The 27,837-nt window shown below is 40.3% G+C and overlaps 1 protein-coding gene across 1 annotated transcript in view; it reads left to right on the top strand.

Moving 5' to 3' along the window:
- Positions 1–27,837, top strand: part of LOC145412847 (protein O-mannosyl-transferase F38B6.6-like) — a 50,017-nt gene that overhangs the window by 7,556 nt on the left and 14,624 nt on the right. Inside the window, exons 2-10 of the mRNA XM_080282646.1 lie at positions 5,072–5,212; positions 10,780–10,938; positions 11,464–11,695; positions 12,561–12,741; positions 16,515–16,642; positions 17,210–17,309; positions 17,738–17,855; positions 19,174–19,328; positions 24,491–24,696. Of these exons, the coding sequence (XP_080138772.1) occupies positions 10,794–10,938; positions 11,464–11,695; positions 12,561–12,741; positions 16,515–16,642; positions 17,210–17,309; positions 17,738–17,855; positions 19,174–19,328; positions 24,491–24,696 (1,265 nt within the window). The 5' untranslated portion in view covers positions 5,072–5,212; positions 10,780–10,793. The remainder of the gene's footprint in view (positions 1–5,071; positions 5,213–10,779; positions 10,939–11,463; positions 11,696–12,560; positions 12,742–16,514; positions 16,643–17,209; positions 17,310–17,737; positions 17,856–19,173; positions 19,329–24,490; positions 24,697–27,837) is intronic.

The following is a 27,837-nucleotide window of genomic DNA, read 5'->3' as shown; positions in this document are numbered from 1 at the left end:
GCTTTATTATTATTATTATTTTTTTAAAATCTCTTGTTTGGATGCTTTATGCAGTTTAACAGAAATGATGGCCAAGTGGTTAAGAGTGGTGGATTACTGTCCAAGATAGCACGATATCAATCCCAGATTTCTGGCTGGGAAGGGGAACAGTGTAGGATTTTGAATTGTCTTCATTCCTATCCGACTATTTTCAACACCCACCAACATAACATAAAAACACTCTCTCTAATACCGTTATACACGTCAGAAGTGACATTGCCCTAGCACGTATTTAGTGTGGAAGTAGGCGTTAGTACTCAATCGGTGATACGTGAAGATGTGTGAAACTATCTGTTGTTTCTTCGTTTTCAGCTAATCCCTTCACATCTGTGGAATATTTGTTGCATCCTCATATTTAGTCAGTCCTTTCACATATAGGTCATTCCAGTCAGTTCATTTATATTCAGGGCCAAGAATCACGATCAAATATCGGCAGTAACTATTTTTCTTTGTTTTATTTCAGGAATAACAGGAAACATAGGAATTTCCTACTTTCTTCTTCCATTATGCTCCCTGCAATAAATAAATAAATAATAAACAAATATAAGTAAACAAGTAATTAAACAACGAATGTAAGATTGCTCATGATACCTTTCTGCCCGACACTAGTATATATTGCAGACAAGCCAAAAGACACTGGAAGATTCCACACTGTGCTTGGCCTTCCTGTCAAAACTAATCTGAGTTACGTGAGGGAGCTGACTGCCTGTTAGTTCGTGAATGTCAGCTGTGTTCCATGTGGGGCTGCTGCTTTGTTTAGATATGCTTGCACTTTAGGAGAGGCTGTGGTCTTATTAGGTCCTTTCAAGTCCACTCAAGCAATTTTAGATTCACACAAGCAATTGCAAGTCCACGCAAGCAACACAAGGTCCATTCAGGGCAGGGCAGGTTCACAGTGATTTGTTCACGACCATTCAGGTCAGCTTAGATTATGTTCTGGTCATTCTAGTTCATTCAGCAATGTTTCAACTCAAATAGATCAGATTAGAACTATTTCGGTTTATTTAGGCCATTACAGGTCCTTCGTATTCATCAGACTGATTTAAGTCAGTGCAGATCTATTCAAGTCATCCTTAAGAAGGTGATTACCCAAAATGACCCCTGTCAGTGCAATGGTATCCGAGCTGTGACAGTTTAAGTTCGTTAGGTCCCTTCAGGCGGCAGGCCTGCCAGATGTATTTGAGCCACTACAGGTTGCTACAGGTCCCTTAGAGACATGTGCAAAATTGGCTTTGTCGTGCAGTAGATTTCATCTTGGTCTGGGTGGGGTGGTCGAAGTGGAGCGGGATGGGCGAACAGGAGCAGAACAGAGGAAGAAATCTGAAGATGGATGTTGTAGGTTGGCTTGTGACTGCGACAGTCATCAATATAATAATAACATTAGAACAGAAATGAGTGGGATGAGTAGAATGGGTAGAAATGATGATGGGTGTTGGAGTAAGATGGGTGAAATATATTCTGTCAAGATGAACTTTGTAGATCGGATGGTAAGTTGTAACTAATAATATCTCTCCCCTAGAAATTTGATGGGAGAAAAATTGGGTTGGCGGAAAGTGTCATACGGGTCAGGCTGGGATGGTAGTGAGTGTTGGCGTAGGGAAGGTATAAGTACATCCTGTAAAGACGGGTGTTGTAGGTTGGGGTATGGGCTTGCTGAAATTTCAAATCAAATTGTTGTCAGAAAAAAAAAAAAAACACCAAGAAATCAAGTATACACCCCTAACACACATATGTGCACCTGATATCTTACGAGGCAGAGGAGGGGACGTCATCATATTAAAGGGATAAAAACTTCCGTCGTGATGTAGTAGATGGGGTTAATCTCCCCTTGCGTGAAACTGGCCAAGTCACGACCATCATGTCTTTTATAATAATTTTACTGATGAATTTTCTGATGAACTTGATAGTGTTAAGAAGGGAGTTTTATGTTAATGAGGCTCAGATACAGTTTATTTCCCCTGATAATTAAGTATATATGAATTAATTAGATAATGAAGAGGAATACCCTTTACGCGGTGACACTTCCCCTGAATTATGTATCCGTCCTGGGTATATGTGTCCCCTCACAAAAAAGGTGCAAATGTCCTCTACCCAGGGTCTGTTTTAGGAAGCTTGTGTCCCTTGCCAAATTTTCAAGGGCAGCTCTGGATTTTAACCTCTACCTGATGAGAGAGAGAGAGAGAGAGAGAGAGAGAGAGAGAGAGAGAGAGAGAGAGAGAGAGAGAGTTACTAAAGGTAATGTTGTAGTACAAAGAATTTAAAAGTAAAATCATTGGTACAATGGCTTCCTTCAGGTTTGATATTTTGCTGTTACTCTTTCATACGCTATATCTATTTTTCATGTCTATCTGTTTGTGTATCTATTTGTCTACCTATCTTTCTACCAGGCTGTCTATCTGTCCGTTTATCTGTGTGTGTGTGTGTGTGTGTGTGTGTGTGTGTGTGTGTGTGTGTGTGTGTGTGTTTCCTCACATGGTTCCCCCATTCACGGTTCAGTTCGGGACGTGGCATAGTTTCACCAATATTTAATAAACTACACTATTTCTCACCCAGCGTTTGCAGAGATAAGTGTATTTGAGATTGGTAAAGCAAATGGTAAATGGGCCAGGTCAGAGATAAGGTTGGATTAGATTCGAATATGCTCCATGGATAGGCTGGAATGTATTTCGTTTGTTTTAGATAGCGTTGACTACGTATGAGCAGAGCAGACTGTAGTAGCTTAAATTAGGCTATGTTAGCTTAAGCTAGGGCACATCAGGTTAGACTATGTTAATAAGCTAGACTAAGCAAACATAGAAAAGGGTGACAGTCTGTACCTTGAGGCGGATGCACACACACACACACACACACACACACACACACACACACACACACACACACACACACACACACACACACACACACACACACACACACACACACACAGATCTATCTATCTATCGCCAGACGCCTCAATCCCGTAAGGGGTGGCCACAAACAAAGAGTCTCCATGTCGCTCTGTCCCCCGCCATTTCACTGCCCTGCTCCCAGCTGACACCCCCCTCTCTCATATACTTCTCCACTCCATCCCTCTATCTCATCCTTGGCCTCCCCTTCCCTTTTGCCCCCGTCCTCCTCACTCACATACACTCTCCTCGTCAGTCTCTCACTCTCCATCCTCTCCACATGGTCAAACCACATAAATGTGTTTCTCTTAACGCTTCCTATCACATCCACATCCACACCACAACGCCCCTTAACTTCCTCACTTGTCAGTGTCTCCATGTGACTCCACATGCTCCTCTCAAATAACTCATTTCCACTGTTCTCACTCTTGACTTGTGTCCCTCCAACAAGCTCCAAGCTTCACTTCCATATGTTAGAGTTGGTATCACAATACTGTCATGTGGTAGCTTTTTCACATCCATGCTCGCTTCCCTGTTTCTTATCACTGCTTTCAAGGAACCAGCAACCTTTCTTCCCTGTTGCACCCTTTCAAGCACTTCACCCTCTAAACTTCCATCCTTACTCATCACACTACCCAAGTACTTAAACGCACTCACATTCTCCATCTCCTCCCCATCCAGTCTCACAGTACATTCACTGACTTCACTTCTCTCGAAGACCATCACTTTACTCTTCCCTACATTCACCTTCAGATTCCGTTTCTTACACACTCTCCCAAACTCATTCACCAAGCCTTGCAGCTTCCCCTCGTCTTCACTTAACAACACAGTATCATCTGCAAACAACAGTACATGGAGTTTCCATATATATATATATATATATATATATATATATATATATATATATATATATATATATATATATATATATATATATATATATATATATATATATATTAGTTAATTATAGTCCATATTAGGTCAGAATAAGATGGTAAAAGGGGTTGGGAAGTTATCGTCGGTAAGATGGACCTCAGATTCTTGAACTCATTTAAGTAGATTAGGATAGGTTAAGTTAGGTCTGATTAAGTTAGGCTAAGATAAATTAAGCTAGGTCAGATGAAGCTAGAGTAGGACATTCTGGGCGTGGTAAATAGTGGTAGTAATCTGAGTTACAGTTCTGGATATTTCCAATACAGATATTAAGACAGCTTGGTGTGACCTTGGATAATAATATTCAAACGACCGGCTCTTCCTTGCTCTTAATTCTGCTCAAAACTAAATGTAAGGATTTCATGTCCAAACATAGGCCTTGGCCAGAATAAGACCATCCATTTTAGACAACCACTTGGCAACAGATACTTGGTGGGAGAACTATTCTTTGTCACTCAAATCTAACTGTTACTTAAAATTTCACATATCAGATCAAACTAGCCAGACCTAATTTGCCATACTTTAAGTTTTCCGTTGGCAGTTCATCTTAGGCTCTTCTAAGGCTAATCACAAGTGTTTCAGTAATTTGAAGAAGGATAAGCTGCCGCAAGATAGAACGTACTTCCTAAACAGCCTGCTGCAAGATAAAACCAACTTCGTAAACAGCCTATTCACACATGACAGCTGGAGAGGGACTGCACCGATATAAACGGACTACTCTGATGCCTGGTTATATGTAATGTTCCATAGCTCCTTCCCTATTACCCGAAAGGAGGATGGTGGACTGCCGGAGAAGGACAACTGCAGTCTGCAGTCCACCGCGTTCACCATTTAGATGAACCATGCGGGAGCTGCTTCTGCTGCTGCTGCTGCTGCTACTACTACTACTACTACTACTACTACTATTGTATTCAGTAATAACCTAATCCTCCGCGCGTGCGCACACAAACACACACACACACACACACACACACACATGGTATTACTGCAACAAAGAAAGGACTGGTAAGTTTTACAAATGTGAAGATCATTGTAGCATCAATGTAAAGAACACGTTGCCATTACAAAAATTGAAGTATAGTATAGAAGATTATGGTAACCCGACTGTCAAGCAAGCCCTTACAGTGCCTTTTAAGATTGTTATTAAAGATTACTGCAGTCTAATGGAGGATTTAGGTGGCATGACATGCAAAATAGCCGACCATTATTTTCAGGTATGGGAGAATATCTAGAAGCGGCCCTGTCGGCGAGTCACACGCTAAGGATTTTCACATGGAAAGCTTCACTGGCGAACCCTCATATGGACGTGCTTCATTTTAGAGACAACTCGTTTTCTTATCACCTCAGTCAGAAGGGTTTGTCATAAGCTGAAGAAGTCGTCTGGTGGTAAGAAAAATGAAGTGATGAGGACATTCATACTGAATGGGAAGCTCCTGCTTATGGCCCAAATAATAATAATAATAATAATCTGTCTATCTATCTAACTATTGCCAGACGCTTCAGTCCCTTAAGGTTGGCCACAAACAAATCGCCTCCATGTCGGCCCGGCCTACGCCAGGATGTTTGGATCGATGAGTGTTGAATATGACCAATAGGGGTCGGACTTTGAGAACATTAAAATAAAATATTAGGCTATGTAAGGTATGTACAAGCGTATATTAGCTGTGTGTAGGCTTGTATCTCAGCTTGGACTTTTGTTCCGCGTAGTCCTACTTGATACTCAGTTCTCTGCATGGGTGAATATTTGCATGTCTAGTTAGTCCTGCTTTGTAGCTAAACTTCATTCTCGTGTAATAAAAACCCAGGTCAGTGATAATCAGCCTCTAATGACAGCAGAACTATAGTGAAATAACTCTGCACTGCTATCTGAATTGATTTGTATTATACAGTAAGAGGTACTAAGAGAGAAGGAATCGTGGTCTACTTAGAATACATTTATCCGGTGCATCGCGAACAGATTTTTCTTACTGGAGGACCAGTTCTGCCGAAGCCTGCGGCTATGAATCGGACGCCTCGGCTCAGGTGCCATCCCGCCAACCTCAGCCTAGTAAATGCAAATGAGTACGTGCTGTATAATGGTTGCATGTTAGGCTGGTAACCTCATCGAAGAACCATAGACCTAAAAGTTGGTCTTCTTTCTCTCTTGGGACACAGTTTGTAAGGTAGGCGCTTGATTCGTTTGAGTACAAAAATTAAAACATATATATATGTGCAAGTCTGTTTTATTACAGAACATTTATTTTGTCACATTTTGCATAGTGAAATCCGTCAGCCAAAAATATATAGAGCCTATATAATTTTTGAGCAGTGAACAGTGAAAGATTACAATCAACTTTGCGGTGAAGTCCGATTTTGGTGATGAGGCAGATAGTAAGTTCGCAAGTTTTAGCTAAAAATATAGTTCACCAATGTCTTATAGGTAAGCATAATCAGTATTTGTGAGTCTGGTAAACCACTGCCTCTAGAAAGTCTTATAGGTAATTTTATGGGATACCTGAGGAATCGGAGTTTTCCATGTGTCAGCTGAGATGATGGATGCGCCGCAGTGACAGACGACAAATGTAAACAAGTGACGCTGCTGGTGATGGGTAAGTTCTTTTCATCTGCCCCACTACCTTCCAACCTTGTGTACAAAGGGCATGACTCTTAGGTGGAAGCCAGCAGTAAAGAAGAATGTATTAGGTTGTTATTACGGTGTTCAGAGTCAACCACCAGGAGGAACAAAGACGAGAGGAAGGGCAAGGAACTGGCTTTTCTAGATAGGAGATGTTATACCTCCCTCTCACAGTTTGTATCAGATTCTACGGTTGTTTGAAACGTTATACTGTGGCAGTAAGTAAGATTGCTGATCAGCTTGACACATTACAAATAATATTCATGCGGGCCAAGAGTAAATGTTAACAATGGGTATAGATAGGGTCAGAGGTGGGCAGGTGGTACGTGGAACTTGAGCAAGTCATACTAATTGCCTCAGAGATTTGGCTTTTTATTGTTATTATTGGCCATAGAGTCTGTTGAATTTTGAGCTTGATTATTGTGTGTGTTAGCTGAGGTGACAGGCATCATATATCACTATTGTTATAGTTGAATTTTTTCTTCACAAGATAATGCTTAAAAATTCTGTAGCCTAGATGTTCTGAGCTGGGTCAGTTTTCATTTTGTTGCCAAGAGATCGTTCCTAGGAAACTTGACTTGATTTTTGACCTTAATTATAGGTGTTCCGTATGGTTTAGAAAGTGTAGGAGACCATCATTTATGATGTAGACCATGAATAATGCATTAATATTTTCTGCACTTAGTGAAGGCTCATGCTATTGTGGTGTTGTCTTTATTTTCTATTACAGCTACTTTTGATACATCTGTGAGTTATTAATGTAGACCCATTGTCTTGACTTGGTGCAGTAAGGAGAGTTGTTATTTTTTCCCTGTCATATACATTTTACTTTGACTTTCTTTGTTACTTTCTTTGTAGTAATAAAGAATGCCTAGGCTGAAACTAAAACATAATGCAGCAGTTAAGACAAATGGGCTAATAAAGTACTTAGGTAGGTTTGCTCAGGGATTAGTTTCTTTAATGAAGTCTGTTAGGATTACGGCAGCTATAATTACTGTATACACATACACTCAAGGACTATGATTATGGCAGTTACAGAGCTTTCATACATATAATGAATGCAAGAGTTGTTTGGTTAGGTTAAGTTAGGTTAATACTGCTACAATTCAGCTTAAACCACAAGAATTTAGTGGTTATGTTTGGTGGTTCAGTTAGGTTAGAAATAGGTTAGGTTATGGCTGCTGTAATCGTAGTTTGTGCATGTATACTTACGGCTGCTGTAATCTTAACCACAGCCATTATTTAACCATTTGATCAGATGTTACACTTAGAGACTATTCTGGTTAATGGCAGATGACTGTATTCAGGTGTGGAAAGTCCTATGCAGTGAAAAGGTTGAATACCCTACCATCTTAATATTCTGGGTGCATAGAACTAATGGATTCACTAACAAACTCACGATCATTTAATTACTGTTGTTCATATTCATTATTTCAAGAACAGGAGGTATGTGAAATATCCATATGCATTTCCTTGTCCTTTCAGCAAAAATGAAAGATTGCTTATGATGGTTTTCCTTGTGTAGCTAAAATTTGTTTTTGTAGAAAGCAGGAGACACTAAGATTCTACTCATTCCTTTTCTTTATTGCAAAATCAGATCATACCGGTAGTTCTGTCTGTCTGTCAATAGCCAGATGCCATATTCCCATAAGGAGTGGCCATTTGAGTTAGGCCTAGTTGATTTACAGGGAGGGGCACTAATCCTCCATCAACCCACTTGCAGACATGTAGGGAACACGTGTGGGTTGGTTATATGATTACTACCCAGCGCTGTAAATGGTTTTTTGGCTTACAGGAAACCATTGGGCTTGTCACTCAGTGTAAAGCCACCTGAAAAGGAATGAAGAGTAATGAAAAGTGACAGGAAAGATGAAGGAAATGGGAAGAGTAGGGCAGTCACAGAAAAAGAATGATAAAGGTGAAGGAAGAAGCAGGCAGCACCACATCAGTTGAGTGGATGATGGTATGAGATGGAATTGCTCTTAACCCTTTCAGGCTGATGACTTATTATTATTTTTTACTTTATTCTCAATATTTCCTGTTTTTTTTTTTTTTTTTTTTTTTTTTTTTTTTGCACTGCAGTACTGAAGGGTTTCATGAAGGCTTTATCTAACCTGTGGTAAATAAAATCATATGGAGTATCAGGAGTAATATTAAAAAGATGTCCTTGCATTGAAAGAGTTGATCTTGTTTGGGAGTCTGGGATCCAGGCTTCGCACCACCTTCTGAGGCATTGCACTTCACTGATTTGCAGATTGCACCCACTTGGCCTTTTTTTTTTATTTGTTCTGAATAAGTCAACATAAATAATTGGTTACTAGCATCTGTATTTTGTAGCATTACTGTTAAAACTGCATTTGTTTAATGGATATTGACTACAAAATATTTCTGTAATTTTATGCTTACAACATACAGTACCTGGTAAAACTGCAGTGTGACCTATCATGATATTTTATTTCCTAAAATATATTGTATTTGAGTTACACTGAGGTGGTTTGGCCATGTGGAGAGGATGGAGGGTGAAAGACTGATAAAGAGAGTGTATGTGAGTGAGGTGGAGGGGAGAAGAGGGAGGGGGAGGCCGAGGATGAGATGGAGGGATGGGGTGGAGAGGTATATGAGAGAGAGGGGTGTGAGTTGGGAGTGGGGCAGTGAAATGGCGGGCGACAGAGCGACATGGAGGCGATTTGTTTGTGGCCACCCCGAATGGGATTGAGGCATCTGGCAATAGATAGATAGATAGAGTTTTGCTAGTGGTAGCTAGGTGGTGGCAACCATCATCACTCACTTGATATAGTGTTGCCAGCTTCTTCCTTCACCTTTATCATTCTTTTTCTGTGTCTACCCTCCACTCTCCTTATTTCTCCCATCTTTCCTGTCACCTTTTATTTATCTTCTATCCTTTTCTGATGGCTTTTCATTGGGTGACAAGCCTAATGGTTTCCTGTAAGCCTGGAAACCATTTACAGCACTGGGTGGTAACTACTGTATATGATCAACTCATATGTGTTCCCTCTGTGTCAGCATGTGGGTTAATGGAGGCTTAGTGCTCCTCCCCATAAAACAACTAACTCAAAGACAGCCAGCCAGCCCATACAGGACTATGGCATCTGACTATTAAATATATCGATGGTTTTACTACTACCATTTAAGAAATGCATCAATGCATGGCAGAAAGAAAAGCTGTTTCTAATTGCCAGATGTTGACCTTAAGTAGAAGAGAGTACCGTACCAGAGCTGTATTACAGTAAAATGTTGCTGATGTATTTAACTTATATCAAGTACAGTAAACTCTCAGTTAGCCTATGCGGCGTAATTCAGCCAAGCCCTATGCTGGATATTGCCTAGTATCCCCCATCGGCTCAATATTTGGCACTGAGCTGGATATTGTGTTATTATCTGTTACAGCCTTCTATTCTAAAAACTTTCCCATGAGTAAAAGATGATAATTAAGCATAAAATACAATAGAGTACAGTATTGATCAAATACAGTAATACAGTGCTGGTTGGCTACCATTTACAAGCCAGTTGATACACCTCGATGCCAGATATTGCACAGAACTGTTGGTTACGCCCCATTTCGGCACCAGATATTGCATTAATACAGCAGATCCAGCAGTGCTGGATATTGCATTGGGCTGGATGTTGCAATGATGGATAATTGAGAAAATACTGTAGTCGTTTAAAGAGAAGGTAACTCGCAGCGTGATGTGCAGTTGAATGGAGAGGGACTGGAATTAGTAAGGGAGTTGAAGTCCTGTAATACTGTACAGTGATAGGAAAAGAAAGATAAATGTGCAGAGGAAGTGGAAAGCAATGATGCACAGGGAAGGAAGAAGGCTGGTGTTATTAAGGCCATGATATTACTAATTAGAGATCTGAGTGAGGACTGGAAGCGGATTGCATGATTGTATGTTTGTGCCCACTTTTACCGCATGGGTTTGAGACCTTGGTATGGCGTGATGTAAATAATAGTAGAGTAAGAGCAGTGAAAATGGGATTATTGAGGCATGTGTGTAGAATGGATATGATAAGAAAAACTGATAGTTATCTTTAATTTTTTTAAAATGAAAGCTGTAGAAGGAGAAAGTCTGTTGACAATGGGATGGAAAAGTGAGTGATTATGCAGTATGGTTGAATGGAAAAAATCCTCTTGCAGCCTCCGCACTCAACTTAAAGTGTTCCAGGATGAATAAAATAATCTGGTTGTAAGAAGAATTAAGATTTAAATATAAGACTGAAGGAGTTGAAATGTTTGTACATGAGTTTTTGTTGAGTGATCCAGCCTGGTTGTGTCATTTGTCACAGCTGGGTAAAGCACCATGGTGTGTGGTGGCTGGTGTGGGACCTGGGATGGGGAACAACACAAGCTACAAGAACGGGATGTCACACCTAAGGGTCTTGCTGCCTCCAAAGCAGGACAGACAGCAGCCCCATCCTCCTGGGATGAAGATGTCCCAGCACCAGGTATAGATGAATAGCTTGACTCATTTGAATTTTCTTACTTTAGTTTATAAATGGCTAATATTTATTGGAATTGGTTGTGGAGCACAATGGCAGGAAAATGGTAGGATGATCAATAAGCAATGGTGAAATCGCAGGAATAAGTTATTATTACTATGTTCATATATTTTCTGTAAAATGTTCCTTATTGTACAGTATTGATTATGTGCTTTACCCATAGTAATAATGTACTGAATGCTATATTAATATCAGTATTTTCTCTACATTGCTGTGTTGATATTTTCAGACTGCTTATCCCCCCCCCCTTTTTTGTTTTTTTTTTAGCTACCTCTTTTGCCTGTGCTTGTATCTTTTAGTGCCATTCTGTTTCCACATTCTAGTACTAAAATATTCAGCTGTTTGTTTTCCTGTGTGAAAAAATGGAGAATGATTTGAATATTTTATAAATAAAAATACTGTACAATTTTTGAACAGACCTTTAATGTAGTATTTTTAGTATTTTAATAATGAGTACTCATTTTCCCTCAGAGTTGCCATACCCTACTGCAGCCCTCCTGGTGGGTGTATGTGCGTGTTTGTGTTTCCTCAACTCTCTGCCAGGTGACTTTGTGTTTGATGACTCTGAGGCTATAGTCAACAACAACGATATTCGTGCTGACACACCATTGGCTAATCTATTCCACAATGACTTCTGGGGCACTCGTCTCACACACCCTTCAAGTCATAAATCTTACCGGCCACTTACAGTTTTGTCCTTCAGGTGAGCAGTGGATTTTTTTTTTTTTTTTTTTTTTTTTTTTTTTTTTTTTGTATGAAGTGGTTAGAGCTCTTTCAGTACTGGTAATATACATTTGTCAGGAGTGGTTAAACGAAGTTAATGTGGTAGTTTACCAACTCATTTAATCCAGAGTGGAAAATAAGAAATTCATTTATCTCTTGCATTTTGTCAAAACATTCCCATTTAATGGACCATGCATCCTTTCCCATATTAATGCAAGCCTTTGGAAGTCCCATCTTCCTTACATAATTATTACCATCCATATGTATGTTTCAGTAAGTTACTCTGTAGGATAGAACCATTATGTTGGCGAGCATGTTAATAGGGGGTAGGTTCTGTATCCTGTGCATATCCATACATACTTCATCCATCCATTTCAATTCTTCAAAATTCTTGTTCTTCCTCGAAGTCTTTGCCTTACTCTTTCACTCACTCACTTATGACACCATCATTTACTTGACCATTCATGTCTCCTCCTAGCTTCAGCTTCACCTGTGTAATCCATTTTCACCATTGGTGTTACAGTATATCCGTTCTCTGCATGTTGCTATACCATCTAAGCACATTTGTTTCTGCCCTTTGATCAGTAGTTAGATAAAGTTATAAGACTGATAGTGGCAGAAAAAAAAAAATAGTGACATACTTTTGATTTTATTCCTGCTATTACTTGTCAGTATTATTCAACTTCGGTAGAATTATTGGTACTGAAGGGGTGATTAGAGGCCATAACTACCCTTCTAGTTTAAAAAGTCTGTTCTGTGGTAAAGAAAGTTGCCTGGAAATAGTAAGAATACAAAGTACACCATGGTATTGAGGAGGTAAAAGGTATCTTCCATTTGCCCCCAAGGGTGAACTATGCATGGGGAGGGCTGGCACCAGTGAGCTACCATGCTGTCAACATAGCACTCCACTCCTTGGTCAGCATCATGAGCCTTCGCATTTTCTATGTTGTATTTGGCAGCCGAGCCCCAAGAGCGGCTGTTCTCTCAGCTGTCCTGTTTGCCACACACCCTATCCACACTGAGGCCGTGAGTTCAGCATACAGTTCTGAAATTATCTTCTTTTACTGAAATTATTAACATTCCAGGAATTACTAGAAATTTAATAAAATGTAGTGATTTAGTGGATTAAGGCACTCCATCTGGTTGTGGCTTGTAAAGGGTGTAGTTGAAAGGGTAGTTGGGGTTTGTTGCCAACATAAATGTCAATTGGGTGAGAAATTGTGGAGTCCAAGTTCAGTAGAAGAAACTAATCATGTTATGTGCAAGCACCAAAGTAATTGTGTTTGAAACAGGCACAGAAATTAATTGTGATTTGGAATCAAATACAGTAGCTAGTATAGAATTGGAAAATGTGAAGGTGTTTTTTCATACACTAGTAGCTGCTGTACAGTAAACCATTCATAAGTTGAACTATATGGGACTCTAGTAGGGTAGTTTGACACCGGATTTTTTTTGACTAACCTGAAGTAAGTTCCAAAAAACTATATTACCCCCCAAAGTAGTTGCAAATTATATGTGATTACCGGTACTTGTTTATTAACCCCAGAAGACCACATTTTTCTGAAGCTAGGCTATGTTCCACTCCATCCACAATTTAGGGTTGATTTTTCAGTGTTTACCAAGGTAACAATTTTTCTTATAGATTTCAAGAGCTTGAATTTTCATAGCTGAAAATGCCAAACTCAGTCCCCTTGGCCTAATGGTTACCACAAAACTGCCCATCAAAGATTATAAGAGTCCCCCCTGGCGGTAAGAGAGGATAAAAAAAATGGCAGCCCTAATTTTCCCCAGAGAACCTTACCAAAATCAACAAAATCCATGTAAAATATGTTTCTATTGATGAAACTAAGGGTAGGGGTCAGCTTGAGAGTGAAAAAAAGCAAATAAATTTTTTTTCCAGACTAAAAAAATTGGCATAAGCCTAATTTTCACTACAGAACCTTGCCAAAATCAGTGAAATCAATGTAAAATATGTTTCTGTTGATGAAACTAGGCACGAGTCAGCATGAGAGTAAAAAAAAAAAAAAAATGGTAAGAGTAGACAGACACAGGCTGATCATAGTAGGGAAATTACCCACGTCACATTTGGGACAAGGGACTGGAAGGGAGGGAGGAAGGTGGAGGTGGGTTGGGGGTCTCTGGTGGGAGTGAGGGGGGATGAGATACACCCTCAATGGGGGGAGGTGGTGTGGGGTGTATTATGGCTGGAGGAAGCACACACATCATAGCAGGGACAAGTGCTCGTGGAAGGGCCCCACGCACTTACCTCAGTGGAGGGCTCTCGCGTTTATGTGCCGTTCTAGTGTAACGCTGTAACTTGGATTTTTTGCAGCTAACCAATTGATCGTGTTATTTGCAGCTTTGGGAATGGAACCCAAGTTGTCCAAATGCAAGTCTGAAAAACTTTAGTTGTATTTGTGGGGAAAAAATTCTACGGAGATCCTATGCCGGGCTCTAGGAGCGGCATTTTTTTTGGTCAAAATGCGATCGCTCATTAAATATAGTAAAAGTTTTTCAGTCATGATGGGACCAAGTTTTTTCACATCAGCGAATTTTTTTGCAATTTCTGTGCCAATTTTGGTGCGATTTGAATGTGTAGTTTCGGCTGCCTAAAATACACACACACACACACACACACACACACACACACACACACATACATGGCTACTGCTATAGTATATTAGATATTGATGTGTCAGTCGATATAAAGGGGGGGTGGTGGTAGGTGGAGGATAGGGGGCTTGGGGGGGGGTGAGCAGGCATGAGACACCCTCCCATAAGATGTAGATGTGGTATTGGTGAGTACTGAAGTTTGGGTGGGAGGGGACAGAGCATGTTGTATCCAATCAGCCTGAGGGAAGTGAAGAAGTGACTGGGGGGGGGGGTCCTCCCACAGACCTGGTGAGGGGGCGGGATCTTCCTTCCCACCACTTCATCCCTTAGTTCTGTTTGGGTAGGAACCATTTATGTCAAAAAGGGGGTTGGCTTAGTGCTTGGGAGTTTTTGACAGACCTTCTACGATCGTCTGTTGTAGGACTCTAAGTGGCAAACTTACAAACTGACGATCGTCGGTCATAGTACTGTAGGAGTTAACACTAAAGTAAAGAAGCATTTATAAAGCAATAAAAATAAACCATCCATTCATCCATCGTCCAATCCTGTGTTGTCCCATAAAGAACATAGGAGTCAGGGGCTAGGCAAGTTTGTCCTGAGATTTAAGATGAGAGCAACCAGCCTCACTCATCTGTGAGTGACATACATGATCAGTAAACCCCAATCACCCCTTGTATATAAACTTACACAGGCTCAGTCTGATTGAAGCACCCTAAATGCTCAGTAAACCACCGGGTGCCATAATTTGGTTGCAGCATATGGTTACCTAAGCAATAAAAACAGTTTGGTTTATGTCATAGGCCAGTCTAGGATAGGAGGTTGCATACTCTAGGTTAGGTTAGGCTTGGCTAGACAGATAGAGTTGGGGAAGTACTGTACCGTATGTGAATCTTTAAACACAAACCAACAGTGTAGGCTATTAGCATGTATAAAGCAATAGAAATAAACAATAGAAAACAATTCAGTGCATTTCATTTCTTAAACTGGTGGATGTCTGTGCGAAGATCTTTCGTAGATTAGGTAGCTTGTGTTGGAGACGAAGGTTTAGGGGCACAACAATCACATAATTACTTAAAGTTCTGCACTTGTTTACTTCACACTACAATCAGTTAAACTGAAGTGTAACACTTGGAAACTAATAAACTAAAATATACCATTTGAAATTAACTAAAATGCAAAAGTGAAATAGTCAAAATAGGCAACAGCGCAAGAGTGATACAGCCTCACCCGACGACGGTCAGACGCAGACTGACTGTGTGCCTTCCTTCAGCCGGCTACCAGTTCTGAATGTTGGGGCAACATTGCCAGGCATATTTTCCCACAAAATACCCACAAAAGATAAATTGTCCACAAAAGTTCCCACATGGGGATAAAATTCCCACATATTTAATGGCTGAAATGTCCTCCCACAAAAGTTCCCACGAAAGGTCAGTTCTCCCACAGAGTTGTGGGAAATTCCCACAAAATGGCAAGGTGTCTGGGAATCTCAGTCTGAGTGGTTGACTTTTTGAGGTTTTACTTTATTTAGGCCATAGTAATCAAAGATAGTACAGTATTATGGAGGATGAACCGTTAAAATTATAGTAACAGCATGAAGTGAAAGTGGCACTGGCATTGAGAGCAGTAACAGAAAATAGGAATGTAAGTGTGGGAGTAAGGAAAAGCTTATATTACACTGTACATGTTCCAGCATTGACATATGGTACAGTAGAATAGCATAGGTAATTCATGAATAATATTAGTTAGGGGGGAAGGCATAGGAAATAAGTTGCCTTTAAATGTCTCCAGAGTGTCTGTGAGGGAGAACTGGAGAAATAAAGTAGATGATGATGATGATGATGGTGATGAATAGGTTATTGAGAAATATGATTACTGTATGTGGAACACAGAAATACGTTTGAGGAGGGCAAGTTATATGGATCAAGTAGGAAGTGAGAGATAGGAGAGGCCAGGGGAAAGGATATGGGGATATATGAGGGGAGGTGATATGTTCTGGAAGGAGGAAATGTTACTGGGGAGAGACTGAAGTGTCCATAGATCCTCTTGGTAAAGCTACTGTACTTCCAGAATATAGCTTGTGGTAGAGTAATGGACAATCTCAGTCTTGTTGTACAGGAATAAGGACTATTTTCTAGCAATTTTGAATTGCAGTACTGTATACTGTACTAATTTATTTTCCCTATCAGGTTTCAGGAATAGTTGGGAGAGCAGATCTGCTATGTGCCCTGTTTGTATTTATAGCATTTTTAAGCTATGTGAGAACTGTGAAGATAGCAACTGATGACTGTTCTGTTAAGAGGCCAGGCTTTAGTCGGTAAGGCATTAGTCGGTAAGGAAGTACTGTATTGCATTTTGTAGCTCTCGTAGAAAAATTTCACTTTTGTAAATTATTTTTCTGTTGTAAAGCCATGTATTATTGTACATAAGTGAAATATGTTTGATGGGATTTAGTTGTTTCTTTATATGCCACCTTCTTAACTTTCTTCTTTACCTCACCCCCAGTTTCCTTTCCACTCTTTTGATCCATCATGCCTTCTTTCTTCCCTCCCTCAGGCCTACTCATTCTATCTTTCCAGTCCTCGACATGCCTCCCCCTCCTTACCATCCTGACACCCTAGCTATACAGTGTTTGTTTTCTTGGTAAAACAGTAAGAAAAATAACTCTGTGTGATTAAAGTTGCAGTTCATTAACCATTATGAGTATGTCATACTAGTAGCCCATATTATTTGTACACTTCATTTAGAGAGGTGATGAGTCTAAGGAAAAAGCTGTGAAAAATGAAACAACTGTTTAGAGAGAAATGGAATACATTATGTGTATATTTGTGCATACTGAGTTTCTGTAAATTCCAAATTTTGTGTTATTGATGTATTTCTGCAGTGGGAGTGTGAAGTGTGGACACAGCATGCTGTACATGTTACTGACTGCTGCTTCTGCAGCTGTTGCCATGCTTTGCAAGGAAGTCGGCATCACAGCCTTGGTAGGTTTCAGTGTTAAATTTTCTAGCTTCTTGGCTAAACTCCTTGAATCCAGTGACACATATTATATAGTGTACTTGTTATCTGTAATCCTTTTTATCCTTGCAGTTATCTAGATCATCCTTTTTTTGTTTTCTCAAGACTGTATATAGTATCTCAAGACAATATACCATGCACTATAATTCAGTTTAGGAGAGTTTTTGATACAGAGGGGTTAGGTATTGCCATTATTAACTTCTCTGCCTGAGGCTTTTGTAAGCTGAACACAATTTTCTGATAGCTGCAGGAATATAATGAAATGATGTACTAGAGCTGGGCTATCAAATTTGCATTATATAGGAAATTCTGAATACTCTGTTTCCTTCTGCGATGAATTGTGTAACCTCTAATTTTAGAATAGTGGGAATATTGACATTACATTGTATTCCAGGGAATCTGCAGTGCATATGACATACTTCTAGCTCATGGGGGCCTTGTTGGTCGCATTTTGATATTGTTCATAATGGGGCAGAGTCAGCGGGCAGTAGCTATTTGGAGAAGTTTGCCAGGTATGTTTTAAGGAATTTTTGTTGCATCATGCTACTGTAGATTCACTGGCAGTTTGTTCTTGACAAATGAATTGAATATCATGTAATTTGTTTTTTAATTTTGCACAATTTGGTAATTTAATGTACAGATTATCTGTTGTACTTTCTTCCTCATGAGTCTGGAGTGGATAATTTTATATTTTATCTCAGGTGTTTGAGTTACACCAACATATTGTGGAAGTCCAGTTTAGCACTGTTATACTGTATATTTAGCATGCAGTATATAATTTTAGATGTTGTATATATCTTAATAGCAAGTAAATGGGTGACTACTGTTGACCCTGGGAAGTACTGGCTGCAAGATTGGTAACAAGCCACACAATTATCGCTCTTAGGCAAGAAACCCATCACAAGGAACAAGTTGGGATTCTTACAGTGTTGCATATCTTAGTACATATCTGATATTTCATTTTTTTTTCCAATACTTTTTAGCAATTTCTGAAAAATTACTAGCTGTTTTAGCACTTGGTTAAGTTTCCAGTCCTTAGAAAACATTGGCTGTTTTATGGCCAACCTTAGTGTGGGGACTCCTTAAGATGAAGCCTGATGCCATTTTATATGCAGTGTATGTGTGTGTTTGGATGCATTTTATAATGAATCAGAGAACTCTACTGTACTTCTTGCACTCATATGGCCCTTGATTAGGAGTTAATTACCTACGTTGAAACATACGTAAGTGAAGGTGATTTGTGGTCGTGGTTTATATACAGCTAGTGGCATAAGATTCTTAATATTCCAGCACTTCTGCCACTCACTGCCTTCTTGTGGCTAGCCTTTCAAAGCAGAGAGTGGTTTATATACAGCTAGTGACATAAGATTCTTAATATTCCACCACTTCTGCCACTCACTGCCTTCTTGTGGCTAGCCTTTCAGAGCAGCGAGAAGTTAGTGTATTATATTTTTCTTCCCATAGAAGCCATTTTTTGATATGGTATGCGAGAAAAGTTACTGAGTTGCTTTCTTTGTGAAGTAGATGTGGTGGATTATTAGGGAAATTTATGGCCCTGAATATAGTAGTAGTTGTAGTCCCAGGTTCATCAAAATATAAACCCATTGGATTGCAGGCTGAAGTTGTCTGTCTCCTGCAGTCCACCATCCTTCTTTCAGAGGATAAGGAGGGAGTTTAGAGATGTTTGTATTACCAGTCAGTGAAGCTGCCTTGTTATATTGGTGCCACCGCATGAAGACACCCATTTCCAATTCTGTACCATGACCCTGATTGTACAGCTGATCTCATTACAAGAGATTTTTATGGTGTTACATGATGCTGCTTCATTAGGAGGCGTAATGAAAGGTGTGGTGTGGCGGCATGTGGCTCTGCTAGTGACTGGACTGGCACTGCTGGCTGGTCGTTGGGTGGTCATGGGCTCTACAGTTCCACGCTTTATGAAGGTCGACAACCCAGCATCATTTCTCGAGAGTATCGTGTTGAGGGTAAGTCATCTTACATCATTTCTTGAGTACATGTACAGTAAGTCCTCATCAGTCAGAATTTGTTCTAAAATTTCATGTTTTTTTTTTTTTTTTCCATACAGCCTACTAATGGATGATTAATAGACAATTTTTATGATTGTACAGTGAATTTAATAGAAATAAAATGTAAAAAAATGAAAGGGTACTAATAATATGGACTTACGTCACTCAAGTTACAAAGTCTAATATCTCTACCTCTCAACTCAGTACAGCCATCTCCATAAATCAAGATCTAGCTACAATCAGTGAATGGGGACAAAACAACCTTGTCTCTTTTAATGCTAGTAAAACTAAATATATACAGTTTACTAATAGACAGATATTGCCAGATTCGTACATTACCTTCAGTGCTACTAATATTCACATCTCCAAAAGTATTGAAATTCTTGGTGTCTCACTTAACAGTGCCCTCAGCTGGACCTCTCATGTCAGATCACTTGCCAAAACCGCCTCAAAGAAACTTGGATTATTGTACAGAGTCCGTAACTTCTTCGCCGATGAGTAGTTAGCTCAAATTTATAAGAGTCATGTGCGCTCTCAGCTTGAATATTGCTCACCCTTGTGGAATGTTTGTGGAGAGGTTGCATTAAGACAACTAGACAAAATTCAGAATAAAACTGTTAGAATCATTAACAACCCTGCCATTACATATAAACTACCTCCCCTGCAAGTAAGACGACGTGTTGCCTCCCTTGCATTATTTTACAGATATTTTTTTGGCAAATGCTCAGACGAAGTTGCGTCCATGGTGCCACCTCTCCATGCCTTCCCTCGTGCTACACGGGCATCTGGTAGCGCTCATGACTGGAATGTCACTCAACCATATTGCAGAACTTCTGCCTATCAGAATTCTTTCATTCCCCGAACTGCATCTCTCTGGAACTCGCTTCCCCAGAGTTGTTTTCCACCAAATTTCAACCCACAACTGTTCAAGTCTAACTGTTACAGATATTTTATGAATAGAGGACACCAGTAATCTGGTGTATGGATTTTTTTTTTTTTTCCCATTTGTTTTTCCTTCCTCTGTTCTGTTATTTAAAAAAAAAAAAAAGAAAAAAAAAAGTTCTGTACTCTACAGTAATATCTTTTTGCCCAGGAAGTGTAGCATCTTAACATGACTAAGCAGGGTGTAGGTAGAGTTCATGATACACTGACACTCTTACTTCAGCTCACAGGAACACTTACAGTACACTCTTATAGCATTTCACAGGCAGTTTAAGGTACAGAAGTATAAATAGTCTTCAGGAACTTTAGAAATTTGCGAGAAAGGAAGTTCTTTCTTAATTATTATTTATATTAATAATTTAAATTATCATGAAAAGGTACCAGTTTTGATACTGGAGTTTATCAATACTGAATGTGGCTGATTATGATTGTGCATTTTTCTGCATATTGATGAATGAAGCTTGGTTTGCATCTTGATTTTGCATGTTGGTGCATTAAAATTTTGCCAAAATCTTTGTCTGACTTGCTTTTTGAAACAGTTATGCATCACACTGTTAAAGTATACTCAGTATGCGGATCAAGAGGAGACAGCTTTGTTTGTCAGTATTGAATGGATAATTGTTTTATGTGATAGGTGAGACAGGTGACTTTCTCTAGAGGGCAATTAAGTGAAATGTATGCATCAGCAAGAGTAAATTTTCAAAGGGTTAATGTAGTGTTCACTTTAGATAGATTGGAACCTTGTTATGCCACACATCAGAAAAATCAAGCGTGAGAGCAGCAGGAATGGAACCGCTGTACAGTTTTCGTTTTCGTTTTTAAAGGCTCCAACATGCTTGCATGTGTCGGCCTTGTTCACCTAATGGCGGCTCTCCATGCTGCACGATCCATTGCAGCCTCCCTGTTCAGTCCCTTAACCCTGAGGTCACACTTAATGACCTCGTCCCATGTCTTTCTCGGTCTACCCCTCATAACCCCACCCCCAATATTAACACTTCTCACCTTCCTCACCCAATTATCATCCCCCATCCTCTCCACATGTCCAAACCATCTCAGTCTACCTCTCCTCCTCACAACACCAATACACTTCAATCCCATCCTAACTCTCAACTCTTCCATCGTAAACCCAGCCCCTCCAGGCCTTGGATGCAGGGACACACTGCACATCCACCTAATCATTGTCATTTCTGTACGTCTGAGCCGGCGAATATCTTCCTCCTTCACTGCCCAGGTCTCACTACCGTACAGCATTACACTCCTAACACATGCTGCATACAAAGACCCCTTAGCACGTAGGGAGAGCCCTCTCAATGTCAGGAGAGGCAAGAGCTCCCTGAACTTCTTCCAACCACTTCTCACCCTAGCCACAGAGCTAGCTCCAGCCCCACCTCCAGCACACAACATGTCTCCCAAATAACAAAACTCTTCCACACACTCAAGAGATTCACCAGCAAGTTCAATCCTTTCACATCTGACAATCTCCACCTGCTCACCCCGACACACCGTACACATAAAATCAGCATTATCTCGCAGTCTACCTCTGATACCACTACATCTCTTATGCAGCCATTTATCACACACACTGCACAAGATGGAGTTACTTCCCATACCCTTGTGGCAAACTGCACATGACCACTCTCCCTCGTCTTTGACAGTACCGCCACCAACCCAAGATATCATCACTTTTGTTTTATCTGCATTTACCCTTAAACTCTTGTGCCCCATACCATCTCTCCACTTCCTAAACCTTTCCTCCGCCTCCCTTTCGTTCTCTGCAGTCAACACCAAATCATCAGCATACAACAACTCCCATGGGAGTCCGTTTCTAAAGTCACGTGAAAGGGCTTCAAGTACCATGATAAACAACATGGGCTCAAGACTGACCCCTGATGCACACCAACATTCATGGAAAACTCATCACTCAAATCTCCATCCACTCTTACCTGGGTGTGAGCACCCACATACATAGCCATAACCACCCTAACCAGCCACTCCTCCAAGCCAAGCTTTCTCATTGCCCACTTCACCACCTCTCTAGGGACTTTGTCAAAGACCTTTTCCAAATCAACAAAAACAAAATAAAGATCCCTTCTACCAATATATTTTTCCTGAAGCTGTCAAACAATGAATATAGCATCAGTGGTCCCCCTACCTGACATAAACCCAAACTGCATCTCATCAATATCCACTCTTTCTCTAATCATACCTTCTAAAACTCTCTCCATTACCTTCATTATCTGATCTAAAAGCTTTATACCTCTATAATTTCCTCTTTCCATGGCATCACCCTTCCCTTTATACACATTTACAATTACACTCTTCAGCCAATCATCTGGGACAACACACTCATAAATAATCCTATTTATCAAGTCAGTGACTAAACTCACCCCTATATCGCCTGAGGCCTTCAGCATTTCGGCAGTCAACCCAGACACACTTGCTGCCTTCCCCACCCTCATCCTGCCTATTGCCTCACTCACAGTAGCAGTATCAATCAAAGGCCAAGGGCCAGACACTGGATCTGCTGGCTCCAAACCTTCCCTGTCCCAGTCAAACTCCTCATTCAACAACCGGTTATAATGCTCTCTCCATGCATCTTTAATATCCTCACTGTTCACCACTACCCTTCCTTCATCATTCTTCACATACTGCTCACCTATAATATCCCGATTATCCCTCTTCACTTGACCTGCCACCCTAAATATCATATTTTTCCATTCCCCATGATTTAGGTTATCAGGTAATAGTCTCTGTGACTCAGACTTTGCCCTGTATACCTCTCTTCTAGCCCTCCGCTTGGCAGCCAAATATTCCTCTTTGCTACCACCCTTCTTCCATTCCTGGAAAAGCCTTCTTTTCTCCTTAACTGCAGTATTAAGAAGTATGTATGGGTTACACAGAGTGGACAGGATGCAGGGCATAGAGTTTTGTGATGATGTGGAGAAATGAAGTCTTTTGATAACAAGGAGAAGAGTCTGCGTATGTGATATGGTCATTTAACAGGAATGGATTTAAGGTGGAGGAAAAAAGAAACTATGAGTGAGTTTGAAGCTGGGAGGAGGAGTGGTAGTCCACGAAAAGGTGGTGTGATGTGATAAATGAGTGTGAAAGTTGTTGTTGCTTAACCCCGGTCTGCCTGGCTGAGCAAACCTATTGACCACAGATAAGCAACTACTTCTGTGGGGCCATACCACACTGTGGAGGGATCAGGTGCCACATTATGGTGGACTGTTGTATCAGGGATGGACCAGGGTCTTACCCATGGCAAGATCCAAGGAAATATGTGATTTGGCTCTTGGGTGGATGCTGCAACTGCCTCACCTGTGGTGCACAGCTCCGTCAATGTGTAGGCTCCTTGTAAGCACTGGTGTGTGAAAGTGAAGTATGGAAGCTGTGAAAGTTTAAGAATTGACAAGGAATTAAAATGAATGAATAAAGTCTCTGAGGAGATGTACATGACATGGGTTGCACCCCTTTTGTAACTAGGTAGTTGACAGAGTGACTACTTCACTGCTGTATGTGAAGAGCCTTTCTTGAGGCTGACTGTTATAACTCCATCTCTTCCTTCTGCATTCAGCCATATCCCTGGGGATTGAGAAGAAACGTAGCTATATTATTGATAGAATCTGTGTATGGCACTCAGTCTTTGAAAAATTACTGTGTTAGAGTTGTTGGGTGGCTTTTCTTATGAAAATAAAGTTCTGCTCACAGGTTCACTGTATACACATTTTGATATTGCTCCTGACACCAGAGAACACATTTTGTATCTCTTGCACCTTTCAGAGATTTGAAACCTTCTTTCACTGTAAGATTCAAAACAGGTCTCTTGGAAAGATTGTTAGAATTTTGGGAATGCTTACCAGCTATTAAAGAAATGAAAAATGCAGCATAATTGTAGTAGTACAGAAGGTCCTTGTTGTTTTTTACCCATTTTATGTTCTTTTTACCTTCAGTTTTTCATTACTGTACTCCTTATTGCACTGAACTTTAAAGCACATTGATACTTAAAAAGTTGATTTGCTGGTTCCCCAGTTTACAGCACCAAATAAAAAGAAAAAGTTGTAATATTTTTTGGAACATATCCTAGACACAACAAGGACCACCTGTGCCATGCCATAATCATGTTTTGCCATAGCTGAATGAACTATGCTACTATAAAATGTATGTCTCCTCCACAGAGCTTGAACTATCAGTATACCTACAGTATGAATGCTCTGCTACTGATTCTCCCAATTTGGCTGTGCTTTGACTGGTCAATGGGTTGTGTGCCAGTCATTGTAAACTTTGGTGACCCGAGGCTTCTGACCCTGCCAATTCTGTGGGTTGCCTTTGCTATGCTGCTACGGAGGGGGATCAACCAGGCCAGAGCAAGTCACACATCCAGGTATGATGCTAGCTGATGTTTTTTACATTTCTTCTGATCATTTTGGCTTCTTCAACATTTTTTTTTTTTTTTTCTATAAATACCCATTGATCCCAGGGATATCTTTTACACTTTGATCATGCCAGCTCCTGATAATTTTATGCATTGAATGATACTCTTTTTGAAGTGAATGTTTTACATATAAGATTGATTAACTTATTCATGAGAGGTTGTTTCTAATTTTAATAAAATAATGTGATAGAAGCAGGAATATCAATCTATCTATTGCCAGATGTCTTAATCCCGTAAGGGATGGCCACAAACAAATTGCCTCCATGTCACCCTGTCCCCTACAATTTCACTGCCCTCCCCCCAGCTTATACCCCCTCTCTCATATACCTCTCCACTCCATCCCTCCATCTCATCCTCGGCCTCCCCTTCCCTCTCCCCCTCTCCACCCCACCCACATACACTCTTCTCGCAAGTTTCTTGCTCTCCATCCTTTCCACACCCAAACCACCTCATTGTATTTCTGCTAACGCTTTCTGTCACATCCACATCCATAACCACAATGCTCCTTCACTTTCTCATTTGTCAGTCTGTCTCTCCATGTAACTCCACATGCTCCTCTCAGATAACTCATTTCCACTGCCTTCATTCTTGACTTGTGTCCTTCCAACAAGGTCCAACTTCACTTCCATACGTTAGAGTTGGCATCGTAGTACTATCATGCATCAACTTTTTTACTTCCATGATCACTTTCCTATTTCCTTTCACGAAATGCTTTCAAAGAACCAGCAACCTTTCTTGCTTGTTGTACACTTTTAAACACTTCATCCACCAAACATCCATCCTTACTCACCACACAACCCAAGTACAGTACTTAAATGCACTCACGTTTTCCATTTCCCCATCATCCAACCTCTCTGTACAGTATACTGTGACATCATTTCTCTCAAAGACTGTAGCTTTACTCATGCCTACATTTGCCTTTATATTCTGTTTCTTACACACACTCCCAAACTCATTCACCAAGCCTTGCAGTTCCCCCTTCGTCTTCACTTAGCAATACAGTATCATCTGCAAACAACAGTACAGGAAGTTTCCAAATGTAGCTCTCTCTCATTAGGGCTGCTGCAACATCTACTGCCTTACCTTGTATCTATTTTATAGCTTCATCCATGTACAGATTGAACAACCATGGAGACATGACACATCCCTGTTTCAGTCGACCATTCAGATAAAAAAATTCAGAGGACACCAGTAATCTGGTGTATGGATTATTTTTTTTTACTCATTTGTTTTTCCTTCCTCCGTTCTGTTATTTAAAAAATTAAAAAAAATTTAGTTCGCCATCCACACGCACTTTAGACTTAGCACCCTGATACATACTTTTCATGGCATTCAGTAACTTCCCATTTCTTCCATATATTCTTAATATTTTCCATATTCCTTGTCAGTCCAGTCTGTCATATGCTTTCTCCAAATTCATGGAGGCCGCATTCTACTTCTTTCCCTTCTCTGGAAACTTTTCCACAAAAGACCTTAGGATGAATATCTGATCTACACAACCTCTTCCCTTCTTAAAACCTCCCTGTTCTTCTCCAACTACTTCCTCTGTTATTTCCCTAACTCTGTCGATAGATATACTGCCATATACTTTTTGTGTTACACTAAGAAGACAAATGCCCCTATGATTACCACACACTTCTTTTTCCCCCTTTTCTGTGTACGTGGGAATAGTTATACCTGACTTCCAATCCTCAGGGACTCTGCCTTCCTCCCAGGCCAATCTGCACATATTCCATCTCCATTCAACTATTACCTCTCCCCCATGCTTCATCATTTCACCACACACTCCATCCATTCCTGGGACTTTCCCCATTTTAACATTCATCATTGCCTCCACTACTTCCATGCTACTGATCTCTTCCTTCTTTTTCACCTCCCTCCTTCTCCCAGCCATTCCCCAGCTACTTATACTCACGTTACATTCGTTCTCTATGTTTAATAGTTCCTCATGGTGTTCCCTCCATGTGCTTACTTTTTCTCCCTTTTCCACTAGCAATCTACCATTTTTATCTTTCACTCCCCTCCTACACCTGTCTAACTCTCTTTACGTCGTTCTAGAACATTTTTGTACATTCCCTCCACTTTACAATGAAATTCCTTCCAAATTCCTATTTCACTCCTTTCTTACTCTCTCGTACTAATCTTCTCATCTCTTTCTTCCATTCTGCAGGAATAAAATACTGTAAAAAAAAAAATAATGTGACATGAATTCAGTAGAGTAAAATTTATTTTTGCTCCATAAAAATGAGTTTCTGTGCTATAAAGGGGCCTCTCATATTCAGGGCATGAATAAATACTTTTTATAACCACTGCAGCAAGGAAGGGCCCTCCTAAGCCAAATAAAATCATGTAGAGATAGCATGAATAAAATACCATATAAAATAGTTCCTGGAAGCGAAACATTTGTAGCAGCATGGACCTCGATAGAAAAGCAGGTGATGGCTTAAAGTTAGCATAATTTGCTGCTTCTGCTATTGAAGCACCTTGCTACTAGGTCATTTACTAGCACAAATTACAAAGTCTAAGTAAGAACCCTCAGTTTTATCACTTTGAAATTGTAGTTGTAATTTATTACTGAAGGCACTTACGGATGTAAGCATAAGGGATAACCTTTGGCAATGGATGAAAGAAAAAAGAATTTGGGATGGATGCAGAAAAGTTGAGGTACGTTTTGTTTCATTTTGTTTCGTTTTTATAGGCTACAACATGCTTGCATGCGTCGGCCTTGGTCATCTAATGGCAGCTATCCATGCTGCTCGATCTCTGGCAGCTTTGCTATTTATCCCTGAGGTCACTCAGTGACCTTGTCCCTGGTCTTTTTTGGTCTGCCTCTTGCTACCCTATCCCCAACATTAACACTGCTCACTTTCTGCAGCCAGTTATCATCCCCCATCCCATCGACATGCCTAAACCATCTCAATCTACCTCCCCTCATCACAATATCAATACACTCCAGTCCCATCCTACTTCTCAACTCTTCCCCCTCAGGCATCTCACTCAGGGACCCACTGCACATCCACCTAATCATTGCCATTTCTGTACATCTGAGCCTGTGAATATCCTCTTCCTTTACTGCGCTGGTCACACTAC

Source organism: Coenobita brevimanus, chromosome 94, assembly GCF_032717465.1.
Source record: "Coenobita brevimanus isolate Jiangsu-jjx chromosome 94, ASM3271746v2, whole genome shotgun sequence".
Taxonomy (NCBI): Eukaryota; Metazoa; Arthropoda; class Malacostraca; order Decapoda; family Coenobitidae; genus Coenobita; species Coenobita brevimanus.
This window is presented reverse-complemented; position numbering and strand designations above follow the sequence as displayed.